The 18,777-nt window shown below is 33.0% G+C and overlaps 1 protein-coding gene across 10 annotated transcripts in view; it reads right to left on the reverse strand.

Annotated features, from left to right (window-relative positions):
* LOC145285814 (RNA pseudouridylate synthase domain-containing protein 1-like) overlaps window positions 1-18,777 on the reverse strand; it is a 79,311-nt gene that overhangs the window by 31,254 nt on the left and 29,280 nt on the right. For 7 of the 10 annotated variants that reach the window (XM_080134231.1, XM_080134226.1, XM_080134227.1 and 4 more), the window contains one exon: window positions 420-614. In XM_080134231.1, the coding sequence (XP_079990357.1) occupies window positions 420-523 (104 nt within the window). In that variant the 5' untranslated portion in view covers window positions 524-614. Of the gene's footprint in view, window positions 1-419; window positions 615-2,335; window positions 2,632-10,641; window positions 10,688-11,772; window positions 12,134-18,777 lie in introns of those variants that run through there. The other 3 variants (XM_080134232.1, XM_080134233.1, XM_080134224.1) reach the window with 3 other exon arrangements.

The raw sequence follows: 18,777 nt of genomic DNA on the forward strand, positions 1-18,777 counted from the left end.
TTTCAAAAAAATTAACTATAGCATGTCTTCTACTGATGAGATGAGAGTTCATATAAAATTCGCATCAAGTGCGTTTGAAAGCCAAATCATCCTTGACGTTATTCTCGCGTTGCCTACGCACAGTTCAAACATTTCAAAATACAACCGCTAGAAACAACACGCGGCTCTTTACAAACAGACTTCTTTCTCCAAATTTACAGCATGGCAAGGAAGAAGAAAAAGGAAAAAAAAGAAACAAAACAACATACTGAAGATGGAGTATACCTCCGAAATATATTTGTGATAAATTTCAAACAAGTAAAATATTTGTTTATTTTCTTAATATTACGTTGTATTTGGCTTTCAAGCACACTTGATGCGTATTTTATTTATAGGCAAAGTTAATTGAAAGAAAGAAAAATTAATTGAAAAAATATTACCTGAAACTATGAGAGACTTTTGAATCTCGAAGATGAGGATAATCTCGACACAGGAGTGTTTCGACTGTGATTTTGTCATCAGGATGATTGGCATTAATTTTCATGTCATAGTGCTTGTTTACAATGATGTAATTATCGCTTTTGTATAAAACAAGAAGGTTTTCTTTTTCAGATGGTTTATCACAGTCAGAATCCCTTTGAAAAGAAGAATATCGAAATAATTTCAGTGTTCAAAAATTGATTAAGCAAAAAATAACAAACGTGGAGAATATTATTTTATTATTGGAATCCTTTGAAATGAGTAATTTGTATATTTATTTATTTACTGGGGGGGGGGTATCCGGCGTTGCCCGAATGTTTGGAGGTATGTGTGTTGTGTGTTGGGGGGGGGGGGGTAGATCAAAACAACCCTGTTTAAAAAAAAACGTTGGCCTGGCGTTTGGTGGTGTAAAAGAAAAAAAGTAGGCTCGAACCTGAAGCCTTGACGCAAAGGTGGAAATGAAAAGGAAAAAAACCCAGACACCTAACCATCTCAGCCACGAGGGGAGAGGAAGTGAAAGCTGTGTTAATTTATCGGGTTATCATTTACGGAGATGGTCCCGACGTCCGCCTCGTTCTGAGTTTGGGGAGAGGCTGTCTGACGTAGGCGGTGTCGAGGCAGAAAATTACCCTAACCCTAAAATATGCGATATGTCACAGACAGATGCTTTTACAAATATTGTGAAACAAATCACAGAATTTTACAGGGTTAACTAACCACGTGGAACTATTCTAATCATGTGGACTGCTTTTTTGTTTTTAAATTCTAATTATTTGAACTGTTTATTTTGTAAAATTCCAATTATTTGAACTGTTGAATTATCAAAAATTTGAACTGTTTATTTTGTAAAATTCTAATTATTTGAAGTTTTTATTTTGTAAAATTCTAATTATTTGAACTGTTTATTTTTTTAAATTCTAATTATTTGAACTGTTTAAAATAAAAAAAATAAAAATTCTAATTATTGGAACGGGTTTTTTTCTCCTTAAGTTAACAACTGGGCACTTTATTGAAGGGGTAATTTTCTGCCTCGACACCACCTACGTCAGACGGCCTCTCCCTGAGCTTAGAATGAGGCGGACGTTGGGACCATCTCCGTAAAGGTTATCCATTTATCGTTTATAAAGTGAAATTAACAGGTGCTCGAAAGTTAAGTCGCGTGATGTTTGACCTTAACGCGATTTGCGCTGCAAGCCAGTTTCTGTTTCACCTGCCCCCATCATTCGCTTTTTTATACTGAAAAGCGAAAGAAACACGTGTCAATCAAAAGATCTGGAAAAAATAGCGCGTGAAAGTCGGGCAAATTAAATACACACGCGACCCTCCGTTCGTAACTCGTACATATTATCATTTAGACAGTATATAAAAAGTTTTAAGAAAGAGCGAGCCGACCGAGAAGCCCAGCAAAAAAAGCATTTTGTGGACATACAGAAAAAATGCACGCACATACATACATACACACATTTTCGCTTTTATATATATATAGATTTGCAGACTGTTATCCTCATCTTTATAGCTGTTGTTTCACGAGCATTGTCAAAAGATAGTGGTTTCAATCCTACCCAAAACAAACCAAAGGATTAGTTGGTGAAAAAACAACAGCTATGGAAGGCAGTAATTACTGGGGGATACAATTACAAGTCTCAGCATTCCTATCTCGTTGCAGTTAACCACCTGATGAAGGTCAGAGGAATAGTTGGCCGAAACGTTGTGAAACAACAACAACTATTAAGATGAGAATAACAATCAATAAATAAATATACAAATTACTCCTCTCAAAGGATTCCAATAATATAATATCCCATTCAGTATGAACCCGACGATGGAAGACCAGATAAGAATGAAAACTTGGATTTCTAAGACCAAAAAATCCAACCTTGATCGTCCTTGGGAGGTCATGTCACAGTGGATAGAGGCGTTGAATCTCTGCAGTTCCAGGTGAGCATTGTCTGAAGATAGCGATTTCAATTCTACCCAAAGCCGGCCAGAGAATTAGTTGGCTAAAACGTGGTGAGACGACAACAACTATGGAAAGCAGTAATTACTGAGGATACAGTTAAGAGACTCAGCATTCCTATCCCGTCACGGTTAACCATCTGATGAAAGCCAGAGGAATAGTTGGCCGAAACGTTTTGAAACGACAACTATGAAGATGAGCATAACAGTTCATAAATAAATAAATAAACATGGAAAATATTATGACTAACATTTATTTGATCTAATACTAAAATAACATTTATTTAATCAAATACCCGACATTGCCCGGGAGTATGGACAACAAAAACAGAAGAATAATATCTTTCTTTTAAAATTTTATCCTCCCTTTGCCTTTTCTATCTATCTTCACCATCCGATCTCTCTATAACAAATATCATTTCATACCAAGTCTGATGGAAAAAAAAAAATTGCTCTAAATGCCCCCCCCATCACCCAACTAATTGTTTATATTAACATCTAAAAGAATGAATATTACAAAAAATGTCTATATTTTACCCAAGATAATGCTGAAAAGAATATATGTATGTGTCTTAGATATTTCATGACTTTTCTGGTGGATACCCACATGAACAAACAACAGTAATTTACTTAATATATTAATAAAATAAAATCACCAAAACATAAACAAAACATATTCAAAATAGCAGAAGCAAAATTTTGTTAGTAAAATTGTTGTATGGCTAGAGCGTTTAAGAGAAGTTTGTGTAGATGGTTGATAATGATTACCAAGAACTCAATTGAATTGTAAATCACAAATCCAAGAAATTTAGTTTTGGAGACGTTCAATTTTCAGTAAACGTGCATTAGAGAGGGCACACAAAATTTGCTCATATGTGTATCTTCTCTAGTATTAGAACATGAGTATGTACCAGTAACATATAAAGAGAGAATACCCACAAGAATTTATTTGCACACCTTTTGAAAACATGGAAAAAATATAAGTCCATAAACGAAAGATTTAAAAGAATAGTTTCTCAATTATAACCTCGAAAGCAAATTAGACTTTTTGCAATGCATTGCTCGTAATTTGAAATATTAAATATCTGTTATTATTTAGTAATGTAATCTTATATGTAACTCTAGCTGGTTTTTATTTTGACGAAGATATAAATTTTATTGCTTGAAAGCTTGGTTTGGAATCGTTTTAAATTGTATTGGTATGTACTTTGTTTTATTTTGACAAAAATATAAATTTTATTTGTTCAAAGCTTGGTTTGAAATCGTTTAAAATTATAATTGCATGTACTTTTTGATAACGATATAACATGTATTGTAAATTTTACTTGTAATGAATGAAATTCCTTTCATATTTTTTACCCTTAGCAAAACAGTGGTGGTTGGTATGAACTTTTTATTTCAGGCTGGGGTGTCACTGTTCTGTCCTAGGGTGGGGTCAAAACCTCAACAAAACAGACATTACTGGTACACAAATGAAAAGGTACATTAAAAACCTAGGACACTTATGATCGGCACACTAATGACTGGGATATTTATGCCCAGGGCACTAATAACCAGGACACTAATGACCGGTCACCGTCTGGAAGGGGTGCTGTATGCTGATGATTTGGTACTTACACAATGGATGACATACTTGTTAGGTTAAAGAGTTGGAGTAATGTTTTTGAAATTAAAGGTTTGAGAGTGATTGCTACCAAGACCAAAATGATAATCAGTGATTTAACAGTTAGAAAGACCAGACGAGTGTGAAATTGTTTTTAATAAATATTGCTATTTATTAAAAATAAAATTGAACATTTTTTTTTGTAAATGTTACCTTACGCTACAATAGAACCCTAACCACTTTAATTTGTTTTTTTAGGGGTATTCGAGGTCGCTGACAACGAATCTAATAATCAAATTAATCACAAATTTACTGTTTGCATGATATGAACCCCTGGACCTTGGGACTATTTTGCGCCATTTCACCGCCTTCGGTAGTGTTTTTCTTACATGATAAGTTCGCGTGCGAACGAGCGTAGCAAAGTGTCTTATCACATCGCAGAGGAATCTTTAAGCGGCCATTTGAAATAAGAAAGTTTTTTAAAAAAAATGTGGTTCATTTTTTTTTTTGTTTGGTCTTACGTAGTTTTTAATGCTTTTTAATTGATCTAAGAAATAAAGTTTTCATGAGTAGTTTACAAAAACATTTTTATGTCTTTTGTTCTTTTTTTGGGAAGGTGGTAGAACTTGTGTAGTTCACTAGGTGCTTCTGCAGTTTAATTAATCGTTTTTCCATAAGTAATGTGCCAATATTTACCGAGTAGAATACCATTTAACATTTCACAAAAATTTTGTTTACATTGGGCAGGGGTGGTGCTAGGGCGGAAAGAAAACCACTACCGAAGGCAGTGAAACAGTACAAAATATTCCCAAGGGTTCATACCATGCAAACAGTAAATGGGTTCGATTATCAAATTCGTTGTCAGCGACCTTGAAGAATACCCCTAAAAAAACAAATTAGAGTGGTCGGTGTTCTGTTCTAGCGTAAGGTAATATATACCTTTTTTTTTTAATTTTCAAATAATACATTATTCATCTTCAGGAAATTGGACAGTTGTTCTTTTTTATTTTTTTCTTTCTTTTATATGCCAGGTGGTGATAAGTCCTGGCAAAAAAAAAGAACAAAAAACAAAAAACAGAATAAAAAAAACAAAAAGCAAAAAAAAACAAAAAAACTGTCTAGTTTCCTGAAGATGAATATTTTCTTATTCATAATTTGAAAAAAAAAAAAGAATTTTCAATGATTTTCTTTTACTGATAATCATTAATTGTACTGTTGGAAAACTCTAAAAAGAAAAAAAGTCCTTCTGCTCAGTTTATAGAAAGGAAGTCGGATGCAACTCAATTTTTTGTAATACCTGTATGACTTGCATAGCAGAGTTGAATTACTGGTAGATTGAGAAAGAATAACCAGTTCATGTGTAAAAAGTGTAAGACAATGGAGATGCACAAGAACTCAGGTGTGGAGAAAATATATTTAAATGGCTAAGCTATTGAGGTTATCAAGAATTTTGTTACCTTAGTGATATGATTGGAGCACAGAGTGAAGCAGGTACTAGTGTGATTACAAAAATTCAGAGTGGAGCTTTAAAATGTGAAAATCCGTCGCCTCTGTTGAAAGTTTTAGGCAGACATACAGATATACATACATACATACATTTAAACAGACAGGTGAGATTTATATTATAGACTAGCGGGAGTACCCGGCGTTGCCCGGGTGTTTGTAGGTGTGTGTGTGTTAGGGGGGGAGGGGTTAGAGCCAAACCCTAAAAATCGGAAAAACAAAAAACAGCGAACATGATGTAAAAAGAAGAAAAAATAAAATGAAAAAAAAGTTTTGGTAGATAGATAGGATCAAACCTGGAACGTTGAGGCGAAAAACTTGATAAGTTATTGCTCGCCCACAAAAGGAAAGTAGCTGAAACAAATTTCAATTTAACGTTTTAAACGCACAAGTGGCAGGTGCGCAGCGAATTTAATTAGGTCAAAAGAAATTAAATTCTGCACTTAATTGCGGGGTAGTTTTTTTGGGTTTGTTTTTTTACCCAACTTTGTCTGGTTTTGTTTCCCCAACGTGTTGGAGAAAACCAGCTCCCCTTAATTAGGGGAGTGTCCGAATAAAAGCAATTGTCTGATATGACGGTTTTCACCGACATTGACCAAACGTTCATTGCTTTCTGGATGCTCCTGGCCCCATAGGTTGAGCACTGCACCTTAGTTTCACATCAGTTTCTCTTTTATACGAAAAAGCTGAATCAACATGAGAGGGGCTGAAATAGCAAGAATTGTGTAAAAGTCAACGTAAACCAAGCTTCTATCTTTACATCATCAATGTTCTGATCCCCATCTGGCATCAATTGAAATGGATTGCATTCACCTTGGGGAGGCTCCATGTTTTGACAAGCTTCTGGGATTGACCTTTACTTCTGACCTGAAATGAAACACGTACATCAAGTCTGTTGCCAAGGTTGCTGGAAAAATGGTAGGATCCTTGTACTGCTCTAGAAGATATCTCACTACTGATGCAATTCTCTATCTATATAAAAGCCAAGTATGTCCAAGGATGGAGTATTGCTACCACATCTGGGCAGGAGCTGCTAAAAACAGCCTATTCTGCCTTGACAGAGTACAAAATAGACTTTGTGGCTTAGTGGGGGATGCTCTTTTCTCTTCCATGCAACCTCTCTCCCACAGAAGAGACGTTGCGAGCCTATCTCTGTTTTATCGTTACTTCCATGGCAAGTGCTCATCTGAACTCCAATCCCTGGTCCCTCCATGCCAATATTTCATGATAAACACTTGTCTAGCTGAAACCACTGTCAAAAATTTTCCCCACTCTTTAACTGTGCCAAAATCAAAACGTAGATTCCATGAACAAAGCTTCTTTCTTAGAAGTGCATGCCAGTGGAACTCTCTTACGTTTGCCTGTTTCCCTCCTGACTACAACTTGGATGTCTTCAAGTCCAACATAAACAAATTCCTGATGAACCGCCCCCTTAAGTAAGACACTTTATCAAATCTCCAATACTAACGATTACTATGGTACTATCCCACGCAATAACCCTTATCCCCGAGAGGCTTCCGAGCCTTGATAAGTGGTGACTTCCATGTAAAAAAAAAATAAAATAAATAAATAAATCTAGACGTACGTTCGCAAATCTTAGACATTATTATCTAGGGGGTATATAAACAGTTCTATGACAGAGTACACCCCCCCCCCCCGAGAACCCCGGCAAGCCTTTCTTGGACATATAAAAATGCTCACACCGCATTTGCCTTTTATATATATAGAGAGAGATAACCCCAAAGAAAGATTAAATCTGGAAAGTATACAGAGATGTGTGCAGAAGAGTAAACTTTGATATTATGGCCGTGTTGAAAAGATGGATGAAAGTTCTTGGGTTAGATATAAGACAGTTGAGGTAGCAGTATCAGTTCACAAGAGAAGGCCAGGAGAAACATAGGAGGAAGTTATAAAACGCTGAGGAAAGAGGGACAAATAAAGACCAGAGGATTTGCCAAGCATTCCAAAGCAAGAAATAATTTTCTATTCAACTGTTTAAATACTTACAAATTTTTTCAAAATTTCAAAAAGTCATGAAATAACTCATTCTTTTTGTTTCTACTATCAACAAAAGATTATAATGGCTCACTTGTTTAAGAAGAAATGAAAATGCATTCTAGTGGATTAAATTTTGTAATTATGAGGGATGTTCCAAAACTAATGCCTCCTATTTTTCATTCTGTCTGAATGGATCAGAGAAGATTGCAAATTGCATTGTTATGATAACTGAAATTATGCATTCATGATCTGAAAGGTTCATCTATCTGTTTCAGATATTGACAGTGTGAGACTCTAAGAAAGAAATCTCTGTCATAGATGTGCATCAGCAGCAGAGATGCATCATTGAATTCCTTCAAGCAGAAAACATTGAACTAATCAATATTCACTGGTGTTTGTTGAACGTTTATAAAGCCGATGCAGTTGGTGTCAACAGTTAGGAGATGGGTTTGTTGATTTCAGAGTGGAAACAGATGTGAGTGACAACGTGTGCTCTGGACTTCTACAACCGAGGCATCAAAAGAGGTTGGTAAAAGTGCATTAAGAACGGTGGTGACTATGTAGAAAAATAAATTCTAGAACATAAAAGGTCACTCATTTAATTGATAGCACTCCTGTTTTCGTAGCTCTTCAATTTTTTTAGTTTTTGAGTTAAAAAATAGGAGGCCTTACTTTTGGGACGACCTTCTTTATTTTTTATGCTATTTTATTTTTTTTTATTTTACTATGTAAATCACAAAGAGGCAAGAAACAGACGCCATGAAAAGTACAAACATAATTCGATTTATATAGTGCATTGTGCCTAATTTGCTTTGGTGGGGAAGCAAATAAATACATTATATAGATGGCAGTCATGAACTATACTTAACAGTTGTGAAAGTTACAACAAAATATGCAACAAATAACTCTTGTCAAACACAGAATTTTACAGTTCTGAATTTTTTTTGTGTTTATTTTTATTTCAGGATTTAGTTTGGAACCTCGTATGACTTGAAAAAAAAAATGGCTGAATACATGCAGCCATAAAGTTCAAGATAATACAACTTATTTAAAAAAAAAAAACTTAAAACAGTTTCAGTAAGTTAGAGATATACAGATCGGTCAAGAATTAAATTTTAATGCATTTCGTAGCAGTTATTAATTGTAATTTAAATTTTTTTTTTATTTCTTCATTGTTAACTATAACACATAGAAGCTAAAAACAAGAACGTATGGCAGCCATGTTGAATTGTTATTCGTTAAAAGGTGTTGAAATCTTACATTGAAATCAACAAAAACTTAGAACTATAAATCTATTCAGGTCAGTAGGTAATTAAATTTTCTTGTCTTAGGTAAAAATTATTTATTATATATTTTGTTTGTTTTTGATTTCTCGACTGTTAACTATGTACTATATGACTGCCATATAGATATACAAAATAAAATTTCTCTCATTTATAATTTTTTATTTGAAGAAAACCCTTCTGGCTTTAATGATAATAATTTACATAATGATACAGGGCACTTCAGCCGAATTTGACACTTGACAAAAAGATAACAAAATAGGCAATAAAAACAAAAGTTGTTGTATAAGCAGTTGGTTGGTTGTTCTGGTATTCACCCTGGATTGGTTGGGTCGGCTCCATCCAACAAATTCACCGCATCTTGTATAACGAGTCCCTGTTCCAAGTGACCAAGTAAGCGGTTGAGGAGGATGCAAGCCAAGATCTTTCCTGCTGTAGACAGGAGAGAGATACCTTGGTATCGCAGGATTGGCAATTTCCTTTTCGCTTATAGATGTGAACGATTGTGGCGTTCTTATAATAATGAATAATGAACAGTAGTAATGGTTGTGTTTGATTCCAAAAGGCCATCATCCCAGGCATCATCTCCTTCAGGAGGTGAAATTGATTTATTGCCAGTCACCTGAGGTCCCAACAGATTAGATAATGACAAATTTTTCATCCATTCAGAGTCCTTTGCTTTTGGAAGAATTAGGGGCTTCACTATAAACTGATGTCATGATTAATCTGGCCTTAGTGGATTGGAGGACGAAACCAGAAAAATGAACATGGTACAGACCCTTGCGCCATGTTATATTTGGTGGCAGGAAGCAATCCTCTTAGGCATTATCTCCTTTAAGAGCAGTTTATCTTTATCCCACACTGGGATGATGTGACACAAGAGTCGGAAAGTGGCATCTGAAGAGTCAGTGCCCTAGAGGAAGAGTACTCGTCTGCCAAAAATGCCTGGACAATCCCGTCAGTATTACCCAATAGGGAAGCCCCAACCAATTAGCAATAAACCTCAAAGGGAGAAGTTAACGCTTAAAATCTCACACAAGACAAGAAACATACAACAGGAAACAGTGGCTTCGATGACTTGTTAGCTTTGATGCCAAGGGAAAAACCTCGGTCTTAAAAAAAAAAAAAAAAAAAGGATTCGTTTATTATAGGTTGTTTGAGGCGTTCCCACCGAAAAATGCCAACGAGATCGACATTACGATATTACAACTTTTTTAGACAAGCTGACTTTTCCCAAATTAAATTGACCTCGGAGTCACACTCTGTGAATAAATATTACCAGAACATAAAAATACTTTTTTTTTTTTATCTTATAAAAATTAGTTTTTTTATTACACAAATAGTTAAAGATTCTATATCTAGAATTCAACCTATTCAAAAAATAAAAAATCTTTATGATGTACGTACCCGCCACGAAACGGAAATGTTATATTCCAAAAATCACATAGATTAAGTAATTTTATTTTTATAAAGAAAATCATTTTGAAACGATTTAAAGCGATCACTGTGAAATCTAGCAAGTTTGAATTATTGTGGACTTATCTACTTTTGTTTTTTTATTTTCAAGATGGCGACGCAAGATAGTCCCTTGCTTACTCAGAAAATTTGATTTTCTTAATTAGAAATAAAACTACTTGATCAATTTACGTGATTTTTTGGAACATGGCATCTTCGTTCCGTGTATACACATTTCTGCATTTTTTTTTTAATTAGGTTGAATTCTAAATAAAAACAGAAAAATAAAATGAAAATAATTCATAAACTGTACGTTTTTCTCCCTTCTAAAATAAATTTGAAAACATTTTCAAAAGTGGGTTTGGAAAGGAATCTACTGTTTACCTCCTTGCCAAGAGGTTAGACACAGCATTAGGTAAGGTATTTAGAAGTTAACACATTTGGGAATAAAAAAATAAATAAATAAAATAAAATAAATAAATAATCGCAGCTGCATTGCCGGAAGTGACGTCATAGACCACAAAAAGGAAAATGGCGGCGCACATGCTTCACCATGCGTTAAACTCTTACCACAGTACAAACGGACATTACAATTTTATTTTTTTTTTAATTATACTATTCGGTTTCTAGCATCTAGGAAATTTGTAAAGATAATAATTCGAGTAATATGAACTTTTATTTTAAAAAAGGAAAATAGATTTTAAACAGAATATATGAGTCATAAACGTAACAATATCAAACGACTCACAGCATTGCGCATGCAAAAACCAAAAAACTAACGTCCATGTAGCATTTCTTCTTACCACATTCAACGATAAAAATCACAACAGATTTTATAGTGGAAAATGTAAACGTGTGCAATATTTGATATAACAGAACATAAATCGAGATTTACACAAATTTACATGTTTTAAGAACAAGAGAAAATTAAATGTGTGTTTACTGTTTAAAATGAAGTAAATAAAAATAAACGAAGTTCTGCCATCTTAGCTATAAGTAAATCTGAGGAAACTACATATGTGTGTCGGAGATTTAAAAAAGTATCGTTGTCCCAATTTAACAATAACATACAAAAATATAATTAATTCGCAATATATTTTGCTTATATTTCCGTTTACGTTGCTAGGTTAAACTTATGTTTAAAACGGGAGGGGGGGAGTCGGGTCACAAATCAAACTTTCGTGTTTAGGCACCGCCAAAACTGGGGGGGCAGGTCAGTACTTTTTGACGGACCGTCTTTTTAAAAATCTACCAAAAATCAGGTAATTATCCGATCAATACGAAATTTTCAGCGATTGTTAGGAGAAGAATAAACTTTATAACAGTGTACTTATTTTTCATAAACGATATTTATATATATATATTTTTTTGCTTACAAACCCCCCCCCTTGTTTTGAAGTGGGAACAAATATGCTTAAAATAATCATCTGAAACTGAACAAAACATATTGTGTTGTTGTAACGGACAGAATTATAGATTAAAAAAAAAAAAAAAAAAAAAAAATTGTTTGCATACCTTATTTTGACGTCTGAATATCAGAACTTCGATTGTGTTTAATTATCCCGCTTTTGAGTTTTGAAGTGTGAAATTCGGTGAATATGTTAAGTAAAATAATTAATTTAAGTTAAGCAAAACAAAAAAAAAAATTTTTTAATATTTATACGAAAAAAGCCATTCTAAAATTTTTGATAAATAAATTAACAATTTTTTTTTAGCGAGCCGAATAATGCATGACCATTATTAAACAGGGCATGCTTTGAATAATCGATACAGAAAAAAAACATTCGATAAATATTGTGCCCTTTGTGTTAAAAATAGCATCATTTTTTTCGATCCCGTTTGAAAACGTTTGCCGCCTTTCGACTACGGTGGACCAAACGCGCTGAAATAATTTTTTTTTATTCTGCTTTAAATTGCCCCCCCCCCCCATTTTGGGGAGCCTAGCCCCCACACACATACACATTAAAAACCAAACTCATACAAATGGTCACCCATCTGGTACTGGCCAGCCTCAGCTTAATAATACATTGAAATTTTCGTCACTGAAAAATAAGTTTTTTTTGGCCTGTTTGGTCTTCCATAGTTTTCTTATTATCAAAACGAAAACGTCAACAGAGTCGATCTGAACTCTACGTAGATGCGAAATATCTGGTTACCTATATGAATAAGTGGAATTATTTGAAATTCCGGTACTTATATTATAATATTTTTGCATATTCTCTTAGAAAATCATCCTAAATCTTAGTTAGACAATAAATAAATAAATTAATTATTTCAAAAACCCTTTTTTTTTAATATTTAAATACGTTTTTTGTGCAAGACAAAAAATGTCAATTGTTAACTTTTTGGGAAAATTTAACATTTAAAATTGAATTAAAAATAGTAGAAAAAGTTTTACATTATTCTGTTTTCTATATGATAAAATTCAGGGTTTTATCTTTCTGGAAAAAAAAAAGTTACTCAGAAATAATGGATTTTAATAAATGTAATTTAGTTTTAAAAAACAACAACAACTTGATTTTGCGGCCATTTTTGGCGGTGCCTAATATATATATATATATATATATATATATATATATATATAGTTTATGAAAAATAAGATTCCATAATATTTTAGAATATGAGACGTTAATTATGTTAGTAAATTTGTAAATTAACACCTTTAACTACCCCCCCATCTAAAATTAGATTCCACTTTTTTAGTTGATATAAAAAAAAAACAAAAAAAACTAGCATTTAGAGTAGGTTCCTAAATTAATTTAACGCAAAATGATCCCCTCTTTTTCAGGTTATTCTAACTGCCAAGTTTTTTTTTGTTTTTTTTACCGCTAACCCTAAGTTCGACTAGTAAGACCGTAAACCCACACGTAATCACCAACAAATTGACCCTCCCTCCGAAAGTATACCGAATTTGTCAGACCTGAAGAATCTTGCCCCTCCCTCTCTATTTTTTTTTTAATTTTCATCTCCTTTTTTTTCAATTTTTGCAACCGATTATTATCGAATAGACCTGGCCTACCAGATTATAAAAATAAATAAATAAAATAATAAATATTTGTAGAGGTGCTTAGTTTCTAATACAACGTTCTAGTAAATCGATCACCCATTTTAGAACCACTTTGTGTTTTTAGGCAAAATTTCGCGAATTTAACCTTTTTTAAAAAACAGTTTAGCCTTAGTGGAAATAAGAAAAAGACTAAACTACCTTTAAAAGGGCTAAATTCGCGAAATTGGTTTAAAAACATCATGTGGTTCTAAAATGGGTGATCGCTTTACTAAAACGTTGCATTAGAAACTGACCACCCCCTACAAATATTTAAATATCGACTTTTTCATTTTATTTTTATAATCTGGTAGACTTAGTATCCACTCGATAATGATCTGCTGAAAAAAATTAAATAAAAAGACGAAAATAAAAAAAAAACACAGAGTGGGGTGGGGGCAAGATTCTTCAGATCCGCCCAGAATTCTTTTCTGTCAAGCTTGTTAGGATGCTCATATGTAGCTGCCTAAAAAAGTAGAATCTCGTTTTTGGAGGAAGGTAGCTACGGTGTTAATCTACAATAATACTATTATATTTCTATTATAAAAAATTCGATAGTTTACGAAAATTTCATCAGTTTCGTTAGAGAAATTGATGTTTTTCTTTTTGTTTTTATTTGAGCTACTTTTACCGAAAATTAGACCCAGTTGTAACAATATCTCACCTATTTTACTGGCTTTTCATCCAGACTGTCGATAAAATTAATTGGTAATCTTAAATCGTATTTTTTGTCCTTAAATAAAATTCTGAGTTACTTTTTAAATTGTCGAGAATATCACTTTAATTTGATGTTTTAATCGGGAGCAGGTATTACTACTTTTGACCCAAACTATATTTTTAAAATTATTTTCTTTCTACCTCAGACTTTTACAGATTTTCGAGTATGCTGAAAACGAATATCGTATTTAAATTAGGGTCAGATAAGTAGTTTTCTGGATATTAAGATCTTGGTTCTAGTGCAGAGAGTGATCGTTCCGCGCTATTTTTTAAATCGTATTTCCAAGTTTAATTAAAGTTTTATGATATGTTTTTTTATTCAATTGTAAGGTTGAAGTATAGAATAGGCACAAAACACCCTCCCCTCCCCATGTTAAGAATGGCTTTTTAAATAATAACGTTATTATTTACGTCCGGATCACTCTCTGCACTAGTACCAAGATCTTTATTATCCAATGTAATCCATTATGTTTTTACTGGCGGCCATGTTTTTCCCAACTAAACAAGTACTATGCGTGCTTCACTGCTTCATGTAGGCGAAAGCCACTGAGATTTATTAAGTAATACATTGAAAAAATGTCTTAATATTCAGAAAGCTATTTATCTGCCCCAAATTTGAATGTGATATTTGTTTTCAGCATACCAGAAAAGTCATTTTAAAGGTGGGTGTTAAGGTGGAAAGAAAGTAAAAATTAACCGAAATTTCTTTTTACAGAGAAGAAATAAGTTTGGTTATTTACAATTGAACTTAATTAAACACACACACACACACACACACACACACACACACAAAACAATTTTTTTTATGATGTACGTTTTTATCACGGAATGAGGACATCATATTCCAAAAATCACAAATTGATCAAGTATTTTTATTTTTATTAAGAAAATCAAATTTTACGATTTTTAGCAATTAATAATAAAATAATAATACATTAGTACGTTCCATAAATCTTAGTAGTCGAATTGAGTTGTCGGCCTTTGAATTTTAACGCATTCTAAAACAATATGGCGTCTCCACCCCTCCTCGTTTATTCATAAAATTTGATTTTCTTAAAAAACAAAACAAAAACACACTACTTAATCAATTTAGGTGATGTTTGGGTTGACGTACACGAGTGCTACCCCACTAGCGAAATACGTATCGGATCCGATGTTGAACGTTGTTCGATTGAGGGAGAAATCATTATTTTTACAAGGAAAGAATTTTGGCGTGTGTGTGTTTTTTTGGATGGATATTTTTTTTGTCGGAGTTTATGTAATTATTAACAGGAAAATTGGTGAAAGTCAAAATGGAATCCGCGCTATTTTTAAATATTATTTTCAAGTTTAATTAAAGTTTTACAATACCTGCGTTATTTTTATTTATTTATTTTTTTTAAAGTTCGCTTGAACTTTACCTTTTTTTTTTTGCCGGATTTAACAAAGAAACAAAATTGAAAGCAAAGTAAAACAAAACATAAATTTGGTGCTTATGCATTTATGTTACCGTTATTTTTTTTAATGGTTTAAGTGCCCCCTCCAATGTCTTAATTGTTTTTTTAAAGGAAAATTGGTGAAAGTCAAAATTAGCACTTGTGGCGATAAACAAAAATAAACAAAAAGCTTTAACGTGTACTGTACGTACGTCGTACATCTCATGGAATGTCGTAGATCGAAACATAGTGAACTGTTATTTGATGCTAGTGCACTGATTGATCCGTGCTATTTTAAAATAGTATTTTCAAGTTTAATTAAAGTTTTACGATACCTGTTTTTATTAAATTGTTAGGTGAAAGTACAGAATAGGTACACATGAATTTTTTTTTTTCCAAATTTTTTCTGTTAATATGATACTTAAGTTTGTAATCTATGATAATCGTTGGAAAAAAATTAAAAGAAAAAAAAGTGAAAAAAAAACCCAAACAAACAAAAAAAAAAAAACACTTATTTTTAGGAGGTGGGGCGGGGCGTGGGCACCCTCGTACAAATCCGTCAAAGTAAATTAGAATTTAATTTTAGAATAAAAATTTCTAGTTTATACAAAGAACAGATTTTATTCAACATTTGGGCGAATAAACCAAATGAAATGACCAAGTTGAACCGGAAAATATTTTTAAAATAATGAAAAGAATTAAAGATCTAATTTTTTTAAGAGGGGATAGTTTCTTGCTTAAATTTGGGGCATTAGTGAAGTTTAGCACCATCAAATAAATTGCTTTCTTTTTAGAAGAGTTCCGTAGAGTGAACAAAGTTCTCCCTCCCCATGTTAAGAATGGCATCCTAAATTTGCTTGGTGGTAGTGTTAAACTGCACAAGTGTAAAATTTGATATAAATTGACTCCCCCCACCACCACCACGCTGATGTATTTTTAGCCAGAAAGCCGATACACCATCATGGTCGTCTTTCTTTCTTTCTTTCTTTCAGAAGTGAGTGTTTACATTTCTTTTTCCCTCGCCCCTGACAAAGGCAGATAATTTGAGGTTAACCTCACACGCACCTGCTAAATATCAACCGCGGATTACATTCAATTGAAACTACGCACGCACACACACATGCACATGCATGCGCAAAACTAAGATGCTTGTTTATTTTTATTTTTCATTTTTGAAAATAATCTTCAGCCAGTTAAAAGTAAAAATTATTTCATATAACTAAAAGATTGGTGTCGTGATCTAATAATAAAAAATTAAAACCATGAATTTGTAAGAAAAAAAAACAAAAAACAACCCCCCCCCCGCCAAAAAAACCCCAATATTTTGAATTTTTTTTTTAAATGGTGACCTTCCAAGTAAAAAAAAGTAAAAATTCCAACATACTTTTTACTTTTTTTACAAATTCACGTCTAAAAAAAAAAAATAAAAAAAAAAAGATTCTACTTTTTAGGCGATTACGAGTGAGCAACAACACTTTAAACAGCTGAACGAAAAGAAAAAAACAAACAATTATTTTAGAATTCAGTGGGGATCAGTTTCGTGTATAACTTTAATCCAAAATTTCTCAGATATTCTATTTTTTAAGATTATTAAGTACATTTTTACCACTAACCCTAACTCCGACTGGCAAGGTTATAAAACTATGTATAATCACCGTAAATAAGTACCCCCCCCCTAAAAAAAAAAAGCATCTGGCTAACAGCCTAAAAATACTAGAATGGCCTGGAAATTAAAATTATGTGTGAAATCGATCTATTTGTAGAGAGGAAGTGTAATTCCTTGTCAATTCATCCAGACCAAGTCACTCATAGTTCTTAGATTTTCTTCAAACTCTCCCCATTTGTTAGTATCATAAAAATTAGACAATCTTGAAAATTTGAGCTTCTAACGTCAAGCAGTTTTTAAAATACTGCATTTAAAAATTTCAGTTATGTCGCATAAGGTATTGGAATTTATTTATGTCTCCCCTTCCCCTCACTAATTAGTTGTTGCCTTGCTCCTTCAAGGCTCGTGAATTGGCTAGCAGGAACTCCAACTCCTACTCCATTAGGGGTCAAATGAGCCAGCCTATAAAATCCCCTGCAGGTTGCATTATGGCCTCTTTTTTGAATCCAGCGGTTGGACTTTGGTGACAAAGCCCTCGACAGCAGTCTTCTTTGCCATTATCACATTGAACAGTGACCACTTCTTAGCGCAGCCTCTGACAGCAGCAAGAAGATAGCCATTATTAATCATACAATTCTTGCTTTCATTGTGACTAAGGTCAAGAAGCAGAATATATTTACGTCCACATAAAAATAGCCAGAATTGATGGACGCACACGTGCAACCTGATGTTGAACTCTTCACCCAGATAATTTCCCGTGAGGCATGTTTTCGCAAACCTAACAATTTTCTCCGTTCCTGAACATTCATCGTTTTCTTTTTGCAATATATGCCTTTTTTTGCTCACCCAGTAAAATTTCTCTAAACATTATATACATTTGTCGTGTTCGTTTTCGCAAAAGCTGTCACCATATTTCTGTTTCAGTACTTATCCACAGAATTATCACTGCATTCTCACGTGTGAGAATTGGACTTTTTTTCAGGGTAAAATTAATCCCAACAAATGTTGCAAAATCATGACATTAGAAAATTAAGTTTTTGTTCATAAAATAAATTGTAAACTATCTATAATGTTCAAAAAATTTGGTACAGACAGGTTATTTTTTTGTTTGCACAATCCAAAAATCATACTTAAAACAAAAAAAAAAAAGTGTTTTTTTTAACTATTGTACATGTTTTTCTAAATTTGAGTGTTGACACTATCAAGCCTCAAAAGGTATGTGACATTTTTATTGGAAAAATCCAGATTTTCTTTTATCAGTATGGTCTACATAGTTTAAACTTTCATTCACTCAAAATTAATTTTTTTTTTTTCCATTAGTTCACACTTTAACTAGAAAAACAGACATTTTTTTTTTTGCATTGAGATGTATTGCAACCATACAGTCTCATTTTTTCCAATGGAGGATAAGTAAACCCAAACCCAAATTTATCACAAAATTTCATTTTGATATAGCTAACTGAGTGCATAGCCAAAAAAAAAAAACTTATTTATAAAGTACATCATACATTGTTTTCAGAACATCAAATCAACAGCTGTGGATGAACGCAGCAATCGTTTTATCATAATCTTCATCATAGATTCTGTAAATTCTTCCAGTAGTTGTAGATGTCTATATAGCAGATGTTTTTTTTTTAAAGGGATATAACAGCTATTCCCACTTTCTGGCTACTTGAATGTTTTCTATGGTTTATGGAGGTGCATGAACTGGACATCTACATGACCTTGTTCGTCACCAA

Source organism: Euprymna scolopes, chromosome 10, assembly GCF_053919585.1.
Source record: "Euprymna scolopes isolate OS-2025 chromosome 10, ASM5391958v1, whole genome shotgun sequence".
Classification (NCBI taxonomy): domain Eukaryota; kingdom Metazoa; phylum Mollusca; class Cephalopoda; order Sepiida; family Sepiolidae; genus Euprymna; species Euprymna scolopes.